Source organism: Chanodichthys erythropterus, chromosome 8 (assembly GCF_024489055.1).
Source record: "Chanodichthys erythropterus isolate Z2021 chromosome 8, ASM2448905v1, whole genome shotgun sequence".
Lineage (NCBI taxonomy): Eukaryota > Metazoa > Chordata > Actinopteri > Cypriniformes > Xenocyprididae > Chanodichthys > Chanodichthys erythropterus.
In genome coordinates this window covers 1243174-1260198 of record NC_090228.1, presented here as the reverse complement: position 1 = coordinate 1260198, position 17025 = coordinate 1243174, and the positions used below count along the sequence as shown (strand labels likewise).

At 37.8% G+C, this 17025-nt stretch overlaps 1 protein-coding gene across 1 annotated transcript in view; it reads right to left on the bottom strand.

Annotated features, from left to right (window-relative positions):
* Positions 1-1438, bottom strand: part of sobpb (sine oculis binding protein homolog (Drosophila) b) — a 12313-nt gene extending 10875 nt beyond the window's left edge. Inside the window, exon 1 of the mRNA XM_067390786.1 lies at positions 1226-1438. Within this exon, the coding sequence (XP_067246887.1) occupies positions 1226-1318 (93 nt within the window). The 5' untranslated portion in view covers positions 1319-1438. The remainder of the gene's footprint in view (positions 1-1225) is intronic.
* Between the last annotated feature and the right edge of the window lie 15587 nt (positions 1439-17025).

Here is a 17025-nt window from a genome sequence, read left to right as displayed (position 1 = left end):
AAATGAAATTATTAATTTTTATAATTGTATTACATACAGTATTTTAGTTTTAACTCAAAGAATAAATATAGGCTAATATATAAAATATTTTTAAAATTTTCATTAATTTTATTTTTTTCTTAATTTTTTTACATAAAGTATTTTATTTTTTTAAATATTTATGTATTCTATATTTTATTTTTTTATACTTTAATAATAAAATATTCAATACAAAATTTATATAAAAATGTAATATAAAACAAATAATATTTTTTTGTATAAAATATTTTAAAATGCATCAATTTTATTTTTAGAATTTTATTACACACACTGTTTTATTTTTTAAATATTTCTATATTCAATATTTTATTGCTATACTTTAAAAATAAAATATTTAATACAAAATATATAAAACAAATGTAATAAAAAATGAGCATATTACATAAAATATTTTAACAAATTTAATGTAAAATGTATTACAAATGTTTTATTTTATAATTTTATTACACAGTATTTTATTTTTAAATATTAGAATCTATATTTTATTTTTTATATTTTAAAAATAAAATTTTGAATTCAAAATATGAAAAAGAAAAAAGTAATAAAAACATGAAAAATAAATATTAAATATTTTAAAAAATAAAATGTAAAAATGTTTTAAAATTTTTTTTACATATAGTATTTTATTTTTTTAAATAGTATATATTCCATTTTTTATATTTTGTATAAAAGCTTCTATAGGTATTTTTAATTATAATAATACAAATTTTAAATAAAAAAATATATATCTTTTTAATGTATATATACACACACACACACACAAGCAAACAAACAAACACTTATATACACACATATGTAGGCCTATATATACAAATATATTAAGAAATGATATTAATTGTTTTATCTTTTAAAAAACAAATTAGTAATCGCGTTAAAACATGAATCCATGAATGTACAGCTTCTTAGCATCACATCAGCAGCATCTGCTTCTTTACGCATCAAATACCTGCAGAAACGCGCAGCAGTGAATGTTAATCTGGGCATATAGTGTCCAGCACGGGATGCTCGTGCTCGTGTCTCCATTAAGCTTCTTAACTTTAACCAACAACACTACAGGCTCACCGAATAAGTTTCGCAACGCTCCGCTGCTCCACCAGATTCAGCCAAAATGCGCTCTGCGCCGCGAGTTTCTGAAACACATGATCTGATATAAAGACGCGCGTCCTCAGAAACACCTCGCGCTTACCTTCATCTCCTCGTTCACGTCTCTCTTGACGGGATGCGCAGGTTTTCTGCTGCGTTTGTTCTCCGGCGGTCGCCCCGTTTCCATCTCGGGCATGACTCGCGGAGAGGCGCGCGGAACGGACGCTGTCAGTCGCGGCTGTCACGCGAATCTGACGCGGCGCGGGAACAATGAGAGGCGCGCAGCGGAGATCAGGGGAGGAGGTGAAACTCAACACCCGGCGCCCACCGCCTCCTCCCACAGGCTCCCCCGGATCCATTACGGCAGGAATGCGCGGAGCGAGAGGCTTTTACCGGCGAACACAGGCGCGTCTTTACTCTCGGGCACGACTCTGTTCGGATGGACCTTCAGTTCTCAACACACACGAACGACACTAAATCATGCTTTCATAGGCTATGACATGAAAAGTGGAAATTATGCCATGCTAAGTCGATAAAAAAGTCGAAATTAAGTCATTATTACGTCAATATTTTTTCAATTATTAGATAAGGTCAAAATTATGACATTAAAAAGTCAAAATTAGAAAGTAAAAGAGAGACACACTAAGTCAAAATAATGATATCATTATAAGATAAAAGTCAATATGATGATATAATGTCATAATTATGTCATATAAGACATAATTATGAGATTAAAAGGCCGAATTTATGACATAATTATGAGGTTAAAACTGAGATAATAATATGATATCCTGTCAATTATGTCACAATTATGAGATTACATTGTTTTGATTATGACAAAAGGTTGAAACAGATAAGTTGTCTTAAGAAATTATCATAATTTAGATAAAGTTTTTGAGACTAAAATGATTGAATTATGACAGAAAGTTGAAACTATGAGATAAAAAGTTGAAAGTATATATATAATTTCGTAATTATGTCATAATTACGAGATTAAAAGGTTAAATTATGAAATACTAAATCATAATAATGAGATTAAAACTATGAGGAAAAAGTTGAAACTGAGATAAAGTCGAAATTATACCATAATCATGAGATAAAAAGTTGCAATTATGACATACCAAGTCATAATTAAGAGTCTAAACAGATAAAATTATGACATAAAAAGTTGAAACTATGAGATAAAAAGCCAAAATTATGATATACTGTCAATTAAGGACAATTATGAGATAAAAAGTTGCAATTATGACATAACAAGTCATAATTATGAGACTAAAAACAAAATTATGACAAAACGAATTGAAACTATGAGATAAAAAGTTGAAAGTATGATATGTCCTAATTATATCATATAATGCATGATTATGAAATTAAAGTCAAAATTATGACATACTGTCATAACAATTTAAAATAAAGTCACCAAGATTTAAAATTATGATATAAAGTAAAATTGTGACACTATTTAAAAAAAAAAAAAAAAAAGTATGACATGCTAAAACATTATGAGATTAAAACATTTAAATTTGACACAAAAATGTGAAATTATGGCATAGTCCTAAGTATTAATTGAGATTAAAAAGTCAAAATTATGAGATAAAAAGTTGAAACTATGAGATAAAGTTGAAATTATGTCATAATTATGAGATAAAAAGTTGACAGTATGAGATATTAGAGTCATATTAAAAAGTTACAGATTAAAACACTGAAAGAGCTTGTATAACAATCATGCAACCATAAACACATGGTAATACCATGGTACTCTTTGCTAGTGTAATGTGTAGCAGGCCTGAGTAAAATCTCTCTCATTCACTGCTCACAGTTTCAAACACACACTCTCACTCACACACACACACACACACACACACACAATCTCACAGACTCTCAGTTCAGTGTTTCGAAGAATAAGCGCGCTCATGTAAGCGGAGAGCCTGTTAAGGGCCCCGGGTCGGGTTTCGGGCCCTGCGGGCGTCATCTGATCCCCGCTGGCAGAGACACAACGGCCTGAAACTTCCCTGAGCTCGACACATCTGTGGAGCAGCACCTGAAGAGCGTTTCCATACGCTCCGGACCGACATGCAGCTCACAGATGCTCTGAAACACGCTTAACAAAGAGTTCTGCATGTAAAGAAGTCAGCTGTGTTTGTGTCAGCGTTCATCATGAGATTCATCCACACTGCAGTGCTTCTGCTGGCCACTAGAGGGAGATGAAGCTTCATTTATGTGTCTGAGCGTGGACAAAAGAAGCACTGTGAGCTTGAATGATTACCATATTCATATTTACTCCAGTGTAAATCAAAAAATACTGTGGTTATACCATGCTATTTCTCTGAACTTTCGAAATGTTTTTTAAGGTTATTCAATTTTGCAAACATTATTGGAATGTTACTTTGAATGTCCTCTGAACGTTCTGAAACGAGTAACATTTTTAAAAAAAACGTTCCATGAATGATGTTTTTGTACAAACGACATTATTAAAGACCAGATAACTTTGAACGAACGTTCTATTAACGTTACTGTAAGAAAGTTTGTTTGTAACATTAATAGAACCTTGCCAGAACGTTCTGAGAACATTATTAAAGATCAGACAATGTTGAATGAACGTTCTATTAACGTTACTGGAAGAACATTTTTTCGGAACGTTAAGATAACATTGACAGAACGTTCTGAGAACATTATTGAAGATCAGATAATGTTGAATGAACGTTTTATTAACGTTACTGGAAGAACATTTTTTCGGAACCTTAAGATAACATTGACAGAACGTTCTGAGAACATTATTGAAGATCAGATAATGTTGAATGAACGTTTTATTAACGTTACTGGAAGAACATTTTTTCGGAACCTTAAGATAACATTGACAGAACGTTCTGAGAACATTATTAAGGATCAGATCATGTTGAATGAACGTTCTAATAACGTTACTGGCAGAATGTTTGTTCGGAACGTTGAGATAACCTTGCCAGAACATTCCTTGTTAGCCAGGAAGACATCATAAATGTACAAACCTTTCAGAATCATTTAGTTTACGTTTACTTTTAGTAGTTAATGATTGGCTCCTCAAACGTTTCAGAAACATTTTAGTTGATAACTCTAACATGATTGTGAAATGCTGCTTTCTAGAAGAAACATCAGCACTCTGGCCATACTGTTGTTGACATGACTTGTGTGTGAGAAACACTAGATTTGATTTACAACTCTGTGTTTGAGTGGCGATTCCACACGCAGCCGCTAGATGTCGCTCAAATCAAATAAGCATGATATCAATGATTAACTATTTAAAGCTGGGTTTTTTCTTCTACATTGTTAAATGTTGATCTTATTTAGTCATTATTACTCACTAATTAGCCTGTAACAAAATTTGTTCTACAAACACTAGATATTGTGTATAAAAAGGAAAGAAATTACCTAAAAGAAGAGTATGCTGCAGAACGCGGGTGGGTGGGAGTGGGGGGGTATATGTGACGTATGTGACGCAAACCCTCCAGCTCATGCCCAGTATAAAAGCTCCAGCAGCAGCCGGCGTCTCCCTTTAGATGAACCCACCTGCGTCGCTCCCATCAGCTTCACTCTTCACCATCATCATCATCATCTTCATCATCACCAGAATGGCTCATCTGACCCCCGCTGGAGTAATTCTCTGCGCGTTCTGCCTCATCACTCAGGTATGAGTTCACATGTTAATTATACTTATCTTAATTTATGTTTCAGAACTCATTTTAAAGCATTTGGGGTCTTAATCAAATGAGCCTATATGTTTGCTTTACATGTAGAGTGTTAACTTATAATTACACTTTCATTTAATGTTAAAATGAAATAAAAGTGTAATTAAACTAACCTTTACAAAAATTAATCCTGCGCAATTTTCCTTCATTCCATTCAGTGTTTGAGCGCAAAGTCAAATTACTTTGTTCGTTTTAAATGATTAAGATAATCATAAATTTAACAAGCTTTTCTGGGATAATATTGTAAATATTACCAAAGCATCGTTAAACTACAAAAAAAGTGATATTACTTAAAAAAAAAAAATGCAGTATAGCACAAATATCCTCCGCGTCTTTCCATTTGGAGAAAGCGACATTTTGGTAACCACTCGACCACCGTGTTCGTGGTTATGGAGGAATGAATGATTTAAAGTGTATCGATGTCTGTCCCGGGGCTTGAGTTTCTCTGAGACTGTTCTGTGCCTCAGAAACCCGATCCGTGTCTTTTCCCCGCGTGGGAACCCGAAACACCGGCGCGTCTCCGCTCGCTTTTGTCTCAGATGGACTGGGACGTGCGCGCTCACGCAGTTTGCATAAGCATAATTTGAGAGTCTCTTAACTTAAATACAGTTCCATAAGTCCAACTTTTAAGATAATTTAGAGTGTCCTCATCATCATCATCCGCTGCAAACGCACTTGCTGTTTTGCGCGCGTATTTTAAAAGGCTCATTGGAGATTACGCATTACATCCAACATGCAGATGTGTGTGATTTGTAACAAAGAATCCCTCCAGCTGAGGTTTGAGGATGCAAATGCATGATTGGAAGCGTTTTGCATAACAACTGCGTCTGTTTGCATGGACTCGTGTGATAATGGCCTCATTCTCTCCGCAGGTTTTGTCTCAGAACACAATCTCCCCGGTCAACTCCACCGCGCTGGCGGGCAACCAGACCGTTAACGCGAACGACACCATGGCGACGAACACGTACGTCTCGGCGAACACGACCACCGCTCCGACCGGCGCCGGCGTCCAGTCGCGGCCCAACGCGCTCTACGTGCTCGTCCCCGTCGCCATGGCAAGCAGCCTCCTGCACCGCTGCTGTTGAGAGCATCATCATCTCCGCACCTTCACACGTTCCTCGAGGCCAGTTCTGCCACCTCTCCTTCTGTAGCTTCACCTCCAACACACGGATGTCCACAAGTTCTGTTCATTTCCAGCAGGGCGGTTCCTCCATTGCCCTGAAGTAGAAGCACAGACAGATTGAGGACATTTCAAACGGCACCTGGCTTCCTTTCCCACAAGAAAACATCCGGTTTTTGCATTGCTGAGCCTGTAGAGTGAGATGAAGGCAGATGTTCCAGCTGGACGGGACATTGTATGATCTTAGGTTGACGGCCGGATCGTGCAAGATGCATTTTACACATTCTGATCCAAACTAAAGCGCACGGTTTTTATTTTTTAAATGGGGTCTTTTGGTTTCGTCACTTGGAGGTGCAGGTGGATCTTCATCTGTATTTGCCCACTTTAGTTCTGAATCAAACTGTTAGTCATTCATTGGCATGAGATGGACACTTTGTAATATTGTTTTTCTCTTGCATAGTTTATATTTTGTACAAAATCGAAATGTTTAAATGTTTGTAAAACACGAGTACATGAGAATAAACAATGTACCATTGAACTAGTTTGGCTTGTTTGATGCGTGAGAGGTTAGAGGAGCATTCTGGGTTGAAATGATTTCTCAGAGCTGTAATTGTCAGTGTGAATATCTGCGAATGCATCCGAGTCTGAATTTACATTCAAAATCAAATGCATGAAAGTCTCTGTATAGGGAAACACATGAACCATCTTCTGTTGTTCAGAAGCTATCATTCTTCCATTTGATTCACTTTTAATATCGAGAGTGAGGATGTGATATTATAAATCAGTCACAAGTCTGTTTGTGAACCCATTTTTCATGCATGATGCGATGTATTTTAGGGTGAAACAGCTTAATGATGTGTGAAAGTGTCTCTACGCCAAAAATTAGAGTTTTCACTCAGAAACTGCTAGTAAATTTACAAAGAACAGGCAAATTAAACACGAACTTTTGAAGTAATAGCCAAGCTAATATTTATCAATGTTCTCAGAACGTTGCCATTAAGTTATGTTCTCAGCGTCTTTTCTTGTTTAAAGGTAAGCGAAAAAAATTAATTGAACGTTATATTTCATCATTTTATAAACAATAAGGGGTTCGTTACTTTCCGAATACATTTTAAACTAAAACGTCTCATGGAATATTTGATTGTAACATTCAAAGAACCTTGCCAGAACGTTCTGAGAACATTATTAAAGACCCGATAACATTGAATGAACGTTCTATTAACGTTACTGGAAGAACGTTTGTTCATAACGTTGAGAGAACCTTGCCAGAACGTTCTGAGAACATTATCAAAGACCCGATAACATTGAACGAACGTTCTATTAACGTTACTGGAAGAACGTTTGCTCATAGCGTTGAGGGAACCTTGCCAGAACGTTCTGAGAACATTATCAAAGACCAGATAGATTTGAAAAAACGTTCTATTAACGTTACTGGAAGAACCTTGCCAGAACGTTCCCTGTTAGCTGTGAGTGTTTTCTTGTAAATGTTTTATTTACAATGTCCAAAAATATTTTTTTGCAGCGTGAATGAATAAGAAGGACTGATGACGTCAGATGAAGAGGAAAGTCGAGTCATTGCATTATAATGAGGATGAATGTTTTTCTTTAGAATGACATCATCGATGAATCAGTCACAATAAGAGCAGGAACACTGAAAACAGACTGAATGAACTGGCTTTACTGAAGTCCAGAATGAATATCAAACAGCAAATGAAGGTTTTGCCACTCTTTACAGCGAAGCTTTGATTTGATATCGAGAGGGCAGCAGGTGAGTTTAATCATTGATCGTCCTCATGCATTATTCAGGGTGTGGCTGCAGGTTACGGTTACAGGACGACAGCGTGATGAAACCCAAACTGCATGATGGGAGAGAAAGTGAGTGTGTTGCTGTAGAGATGAGCTGATTAAACCACAGGATGTTCTGAGCGAACGGCCTCAAATCTGCTGAACACTCGCGAACTATTGTGTGTGAATGGAGAAAGAGTGTGTGTGTGTGTGTGTGTGTGTTTTGGGAGACCAGGACAGGCTTTGTTGAACGCTGGAAGTGGGTTTGTGTGTCTGGAATCTGCTGTAAAGTGACACCAGGTCAGAGAAGAGCTTCTGTCCCACAAACACACATTCACCATGTGCTTTCTACACAAAAACTGAGTGTGTGAAACCTGTGCATATTTCAATTCAGTTCATATTTATTTGTATAGCACTTTTCACCATGCATATCGTTTCAAAGCAGCTTTACAGGAAATGCATGTCAACATTACAATTTAGATTGATCTGTTATCAGTGTCCACATCTCTAACATCAGCTGAAAGTATTTATACAGCTAGGAAATTCTTTGATGAATAACCCTATATTTGAAATGGAATATTTTTTAACATTATAATTCTTTAGAGCTTGAGTAATGAATGATATCTTTGAGATGATGCTCTGTTTCCTGAGAGGACAGACTGTGATTCATGGTTGATTAGGGGTGGTTTGTGTTCGTCGATTCAGATGATCTCAGAACAAACAAACCCTCATCAGCTCATCCACACCTGTGTGTTTACCTGCCAGACTGAAGCGCATTAACACACTGAATGCAGGAGCCGCAGATAAAGAGCCTTTTGTTTCAGCAAAGCCCTGATAATCCGTCTCTCTCACACTCACACTGACACACTGTGTGGAAATGATCAGCCATTGTGGCTCACGGAATGTTTGGCTCAAGGCTACTTCCTGTTGCAGAAACAGTGCACTTCCTGTTACTTTCATTCTGCTGTCAGAACTGGAGAATATAAGAACATTCCTGTTTGCACAGCTAACCGAATATAACGTTTCACTTCTGAACATTCAAAACATACAGATTTTTAAATGTTTCTTGGTTATATGAACATTTCATTGTATCATTCTTCAAACATTATGGGAACGTTGCTTTTTGGATGTTCTCAAACAGTAGAAGCATTTAAAATTCACTTTTTAAACTTTAGTTAGTGTGTAATGTTGCTGTTTGATCATCTGCAAAGTTACGACACTCAAAGTTCAATGCAAATCGCTTTTTAAGGGACTACAAGGAGCTTCTTTTCGGGTTGGTGACATCACTAACCCTAAAATTTACATAAACTCCGCCCCCGAGAACACGCAACAAAGGGGGCGGGGCCATGTTGGGCTGCTTTAGAGAAGAGGAAGAGTTGTTGTAGTCGAGTGTTGTTGTCATTTTACGCCGGACTGCTTCACAAACGAGGGTCAATTCAACACAAAAGATGAACATGACGGCACATGCTAGTGGATGAGTTGAATCAACTCCACAGCAACTACATCAATTTATCCACTAACCATTCAGAAACGTCTAAAAGTTGTAACTTCTTCCCGAGTCTCTCCATCAGTGTCGACTCAATGTAAGGCTGAACACCGTCGTCATTTTGGCTGCGTGAGATTCTCCAGCTTTGTTGTTGTTGAGCTGTTAAAGGAAAGTGGAAAGCGGAGCTCATTTGCATTTAAAGGGACACACACAAAAATGGCGTGTTTTTGTTCACACCCAAATAGGGGCAAATTTGACAAGCTCTAATAAATGATCTGTGGGGTATTTTGAGCTGAAACTTCACAGACACATTCTGGAGACACCAGAGACTGATATTACATCTTGTGAAAGTAGCATTATAGGTCCACTTTTAAAAATGACTGTATTGCTTGCCTAAAATGAACCCAAAATAACAGTTCATTAGGGTGTGAGGGGGAAAAAGAAGGAAATGGACACAAATGAAATTAATAAACGAGAGCAGAAGAGAAAACACACACAGGAAATCTGGATTATGGTTCACAAGGTCTGGCGCTAAATGAGATCAATTTAAATGTTATTTATGAGTGCAGATCTATGGTTCAGATATCAGGACAAAAACAGAAGCACAACACCATTGTGAATGTCATGGCGTGACAACAAAGTCATTGGTTTGCGGGGTCAGCTCTGTTGTTCTGCTGGAGGTTTTACATGACGCTGATCTCAGATAAGCTGACACAATCCTAGCGAAGGGCAGAGCAGCTCTTCTCATGATTGAATGGCCAAAGAAGCTTGTGAATCAATTAGCAATCAGAACGACACATGATCCAGTCCTGCTGCCTATTCATTTTTTGGGCTATATTTTTGTTTTTGTGCTCTACTAGATTGAATGTTGATTATTTTCCTCATATTCTCCATTGTTGCAGCTCCTCTCTTCCCAGTCTGTCAGTAACGCTCTGTTTAGTTCCTGTCTCTATGAAGCCCCTCCTTCTGAAAAGCACAATGTGCTCTGATTGGTCGGCTGAAGCAGTGTGTTGTGATTGGTGTTTGGGAAATGTCCCGCCCCTTACCATAACCGCCAGTTTCAACACACTACTAACTAACTCAACCAGGCCCCGCCCCTTTATTGTGTGTATGAATTATTTAAATGAGGAATATTGTGTTCACTGTAATTGACATCACGCACACATTGTTCCTCGATTTGTTATTAAAGCTGACATTGATGTTCATTCAGGGGTTTATATGTCTGAAATTAAACCTGCACATGAAAGAGCCGCTTTATGCACGTTAAACAATAGAAGAGTGAATATAATGCGGAATATTCTTTTATGAGCTGCATGCCGTGTGACACAGATGTGAATGTATTGTGAGAGATAATTCAGCATGTTTGCTTTTCAATAATGGAATAATAATGCCTGAAAGACTGTACTATAGTAAAGTGATGGTACAATGACACTTTAATATATACCATGCTATATACTCATTCTTTATATTATTAACTTTAAAGAATACCATGGTATTACCACGTACAAAAACATATTGTCCATTACCATCCAACTGTGAAATTAAGTTATTTAGTTATTTAGAATGAATAAACTTTTTTTATTATTTTAGCATCTAAAAATTTCTAATCATTTTGACTTGGATATGAATGGAGATTATTAAGTATTTGCATTTTAATTTGATTGGCTGATTGAACACAGAAGCTGCATTTCATTGGCTGATTCTCAGAGCTCAGCAGGAAAAGGGCGGGTCTTATACCATGTGACAACTTCAGCTGAAATATTATCATAAAATACATACCACATTCATTATCAGGAGCTGATTGTTGTTATATTTGTGTTAGTAAAGATAAAAACAAAGATCTTTTATTCTGATAGTTCAACAAAACCGTCCGACTGTCTTCAGCATTAAAACGGCATTAGTAGCGTCTCAGAACAGACGGTTGTTCATCTGTGCTGGCGCGGAGTTCCTTATGTAATATTTCAGTATAATTAATGAGTGCTCATTATATTGTCTGTGTCTTTGAGCAGCTGACAGCAATTAAACAGGAGGACAGACGGCCTCTGTGAACCGCTTCAGCACTGAGTGTGTTTAAAGTAGATTCATGAATATTATCAAGTATAAGCCTATGCATGAATAAACTTTAATACACACACTTGTATATGTGGTTCATGGGGTATTCCATAGGCATAATGGTTTTAACACTGTGCACTCTAAAAATACTGGGTTAAAAATAGCCCAAGTTGGGTTGAAAATCAGACACATAATTACTAGAGGTCATTGGGGGGGGGGTGTTTGGGTAGATTTTGTGTTACACAGATCCTGGGTCAGACGTAACAACCCAGCGTTTGGGTAGATTTTGTGTTACGCAGCTCCTTGGTCAGACGTAACAACCCAGCGTTTGGGTAGATTTTGTGTTACCCAGCTCCTGGGTCAGACGTAACAACCCAGCGTTTGGGTAGATTTTGTGTTACACAGCTCCTGGGTCGGACGTAACAACCCAGCGTTTGGGTAGATTTTGTGTTACGCAGCTCCTGGGTCAGACGTAACAACCCAGCGTTTGGGTAGTTTTTGCGTTACCCAGCTCCTGGGTCGGACGTAACAACCCAGCGTTTGGGTAGATTTTGCGTTACCCAGCTCCTGGGTCGGACGTAACAACCCAGCGTTTGGGTAGATTTTGTGTTACGCAGCTCCTGGGTCAGACGTAACAACCCAGCGTTTGGGTAGATTTTGTGTTACCCAGCTCCTGGGTCGGACGTAACAACCCAGCGTTTGGGTAGATTTTGTGTTACCCAGCTCCTGGGTCGGACGTAACAACCCAGCGTTTGGGTAGTTTTTGTGTTACCCAGCTCCTGGGTCAGACGTAACAACCCAGCGTTTGGGTAGTTTTTGTGTTACCCAGCTCCTGGGTCAGACGTAACAACCCAGCGTTTGGGTAGTTTTTGTGTTACCCAGCTCCTGGGTCGGACGTAACAACCCAGCGTTTGGGTAGATTTTGTGTTACCCAGCTCCTGGGTCGGACGTAACAACCCAGCGTTTGGGTAGATTTTGTGTTACCCAGCTCCTGGGTCAGACGTAACAACCCAGCGTTTGGGTAGATTTTGTGTTACGCAGCTCCTGGGACCGACGTAACAACCCAGCGTTTGGGTAGATTTTGTGTTACCCAGCTCCTGGGTCGGACGTAACAACCCAGCGTTTGGGTAGATTTTGTGTTACGCAGCTCCTGGGTCAGACGTAACAACCCAGCGTTTGGGTAGATTTTGTGTTACGCAGCTCCTGGGTCGGACGTAACAACCCAGCGTTTGGGTAGATTTTGCGTTACCCAGCTCCTGGGTCGGACGTAACAACCCAGCGTTTGGGTAGTTTTTGCGTTACCCAGCTCCTGGGTCGGACGTAACAACCCAGCGTTTGGGTAGATTTTGCGTTACCCAGCTCCTGGGTCGGACGTAACAACCCAGCGTTTGGGTAGATTTTGTGTTACGCAGCTCCTGGGTCAGACGTAACAACCCAGCGTTTGGGTAGATTTTGTGTTACCCAGCTCCTGGGTCGGACGTAACAACCCAGCGTTTGGGTAGATTTTGTGTTACGCAGCTCCTGGGTCGGACGTAACAACCCAGCGTTTGGGTAGATTTTGTGTCACCAGCTCCTGTTTTTAACCCATTGTTTTTAGAGTATATTAATAAATGTTAATTTCCAAGATATTTTTGGGTTCATTTTAAGCAAGCAATACAGTAATTTTTAATATAAAATAAATAAAACTACCCAGCAGGTTGGAAAAACATTTATCCCAACCACTGGGTTTGTCCATTTTCAACTTTGACTGTAATATTGTCTCCCCTAACACTAACCCTGCCCATAAACCTACCCATCACAGAAAACTTTTGCCATTTTAATTAAAAACAAAAAAACATTCAGTATGTTTTTTTAAGCCATTTGGTTTTGAGGACACTTCCTGTCCTCATGAACCATGTTTATGTTGTAATACCCATGTCATTATACACATTTGTGCCGTCATAAACCATGTATACAAGAACACACACACAGTATAATGCTCTATCACCTGTGTGTGTGTGTGTGTGTGTGTGTGTGTGTGTGTGTGTGTGTGTGTGTGAGGACTTTAAAAGTGCTGATGTGGTGTTGAACGGCGCAGTCAAAGCCAGACCAGTAAGCCAGCGTCTGCTGCCGTCAGCCGCTTCCGGTCGCTGTGGAAACCATCCGGGCGCCGGGACACGTGGGTAAATGCCGAGCGGAGCCGCAGTAAAGCCTCGAAACAAAGAGCAGAGGGATTAGAGGCAACGAGAGCGGCTTCACGGCAAAGTTTTGCCAAGTCCGCTCAATATCAGCCACTTTGGGTTTGTTTTTTCAATGTGTTTTTTTTTTTCTTATTTCAGAATGCAATTGTGTGTTTGGATTGTTAGTGGTGTGGCCGCTTTATCGTTATTTATTCTGCAAAAAACAAGCACTATCTTAAATAAACTAAACATTTAAGAATCGTTTGAGTGTACAGCCTCACAATGGATGACATCATCTGCACCCAAAGCAGCTGCTCTGCATCATGGGAGCAGGTGCTGTTCACATGGGTATTCGGGAGCTGGAATCGTCAAAGGTCAAAGGTCAGATCTAATACTCGAACAACTAACTAACCAATGCCTTTTAATTTATTAACAGCTAACAAAAATATGCTTTAAGAATGTTTTTGTTGTTTATGTAAACGTTATGGGAACGTTACCTTTGAATGTTCTCTGAATATTCTGAAACAAGTAGTAACGCTTAAAAAACGTTAGATGAACGTCCAACTGAAACATTTCCGTGTTTTTGTGCTAACGTTATGAGAACATTATTAATATGTTTGAACAAACATTCTATTAATGTTGCTGAAAGAACGTTAATCGTTCTGAGAAGGTTCCCTGAAGCAAAGCAACATGTAACATGATGCTCAAAGTTCAAACAAGTTCAACTCTGACCCCATTTCATTTGACACTGACCTTTCACAGTAAATTTGCAATACATATTGCATGTGAAAAGGCCTTAACATACAGTATAATCTCTGCCATATTGGACCAGGCGGTGGACGAACAGAAGCCGCTCGTGGACATCAGGGACATCTGAGGCCATCGCACACACACAATGACCAACACAGATGAAGGAGGGGATTCATGTTGTCCCCGAATTCACCAGACAATCAGGACAGAGAAAACATCCTGTACAGCCACAAACACACTGATACTCAGTCTCTCATTCATATCAAGACACTTTCAGAATTTAGGACACATAATCCTGTTAAATTATGAAATCATAATTTCTGAATGTTCAAAATATGGGTGTGTGTGTTCATTCATGACACAAATTGCTCTGACATTTTAAATAAACAATTTTAAACAGAAAAGGACGTTTTGTGTAATAATTATTAATGATTATTAGAATAAACAAGATTTGTTTTACATCACTGTTTCTCAGCTGGTGACCCAAAAATAGTCAGCAGAGAAAAACAATGCAATTAAATAATGCAATCATGCAGAGTTAAAAATAGCAAACCAAACAGATTCAGACGGGAGAAGAAAACACTTGCCATCAGCTATAGCTGAAACTATAAAAGAAGTCTGAAGAAAAGTTGCTGGTTGTTATATTAATTTATGTAATAATAAATTCCAGTATTCGTTTTAAGAACATTTTTGTGATATAAACTATTTTGGTACTGTGTTGGGCTTCCAGTAAAATCTCCCAGGTGAAAAAAAAAGGACATTTCTATAATGTACTTAAAGTGCTCTATTTTCATGGACTGATTTTGTACTTAATAATTCTTCTTTAGTACTTCTTAAGATCATCTTAAAAACATCTAAGTGTATTCAACTGTGCTATTTTGAGACACCATGAAATATGAACTAAAATGTGATTTTAATATACTATCTCTGTATTTAAAAAATCTTTTTAGATACCACATATAGTACATTTGAACCCATAGTGTAGTACAAGTGGTAACTAAATACATTTTTAAATAAAGAGATTGTATATTAAAAGCACATTTTAGTTCATATTTCATGGTGTCTCAAAATAGCACAGTTGAGTACACTTAGATGTTCTTAAGATTATCTTAAGAAGTACTAAAGTAGAATTTTTAGTACGTTATATTAAGTACAAAATTAGTGCACGAAAATAGAGCACTTTAAGTACATTATAGAAATTTACTTTTTTTTCACCTGGGCTGCTTTCTAAAGCAAAAACACTTGAGAATAATTTATTTTCATTTAAATAAAGCAGAAATAAAATAAAATATAATTATTAGGTGAAAAACAATCTAAATGTTGTAAAATGATTATTTGGAACTAAATAAAAACTAAAACTTAAATAAATTAAACTAAACTGGTTCTGTGTCACCTGGACCAAGAAATTAACGTTTATTTTATGAACGTTACATCACTTCCGCATGTTTGTATTCCCGCCAGTCTATGATTCCCGCCCACGGACAGTCGGATCAACTGAGGGTAAATTATACCATACTGCGTCTACTCCTTAAACAGCTTTATGGTAAAAGTTGGCAAAAATTTTCTTACCTGTACACGATGGTGTTTTGCTTCAGGTGAAACCGAACTTTTCTGTGTTCGTGGTCATTCAGTTTGAGATGTTGACGATTGTTATCATTCTTTGAAACACGACTCACTCATATTAGTTATGAATGGGAGAAACTACAACGCTCAAAATGGCGGAATACGTCCCGCCTCCCAAGTAAAAGAGCCAATCGCTGAGTCGCAAGTCACTGCAGCAGCCGTTAGAAGCTCCGGTTCCCATAGAAACCTGAGACTCGCGCTTTCTATGGGAACCGGAGCTTCTAACGGCTGCTGGCTTAGGGCTGCACATGCGCATTGGCTCGTCTAGCCTGAAAATAAGCTTTTTAACGCTATTTGCGCATTAAAAAAAACATTTATGGATCAGTTCATGTCAGACTTTGTTGCTGATTTGAAATACGTTATTTAATTGTTAGTTCGCAAAGCAGTTTTTGAGTTTTTCAGGATTCCCCCATTCACATAGATAGGACTTGGTCTTGGATGCCTGAAATGGCTGCCCGGAGATGATGCAAATATGGCCGCCGAGTGAACACTTTCTTTGACGTTGTTCTTTGCAGTTTTAGCCGCTGCGCTGGATCTTTAACTGGAAACTGAAAGTAATTCACTTCCGCTAAATGTTTACTCACCCGGGAACAATACAATTCGACACTATTATGACTAAAAGTTTGTTAAGAAGTATTTCCTACTAAAGCAATGTTGTATTTGATTCTGGTCAGCATATCAGACTGGTGGGCGTGGCCTTGGAAGTCAACATGCCCAGTGCATTATGGGTGTTGAAGTTTTTCTACCTATTTAAGGAAGACAACAGCTTTTTTCCTCAGTTTTCCCGTCAGGTAGTGCCGATTTAAACTTTTTCTGACTGAAGTTTTATTAAAAGCCCATTTTGCCAGTGGTGAAGTAACCCTTATGAGTGTTTGAGCTCCATTTGACACACGTACAAATCCAAATAAATATGATTTGGATCAGCTGTGCACACCGAACCAGCTAACAAAAATGTTCTAAGAATGTTTTCCTAACATTACCATTAAATAATTTCTGAATGTTCAACATGTACAGTTTTTTAAATGTTTTAAAAATGTTTTTACTTGGTTATGTGAATGTTAAGGGAACATTGTATCGTTCTTCAAACATTATGGGAACGTTACTTTTGAACGTTCTCTGAAACAAGAAGAAACATTTAAAAAATGTCCAACTAAAACATTTCAGAAAAAAAAAATGTTAAATGAATGAGGTTTTTATGCTAACATT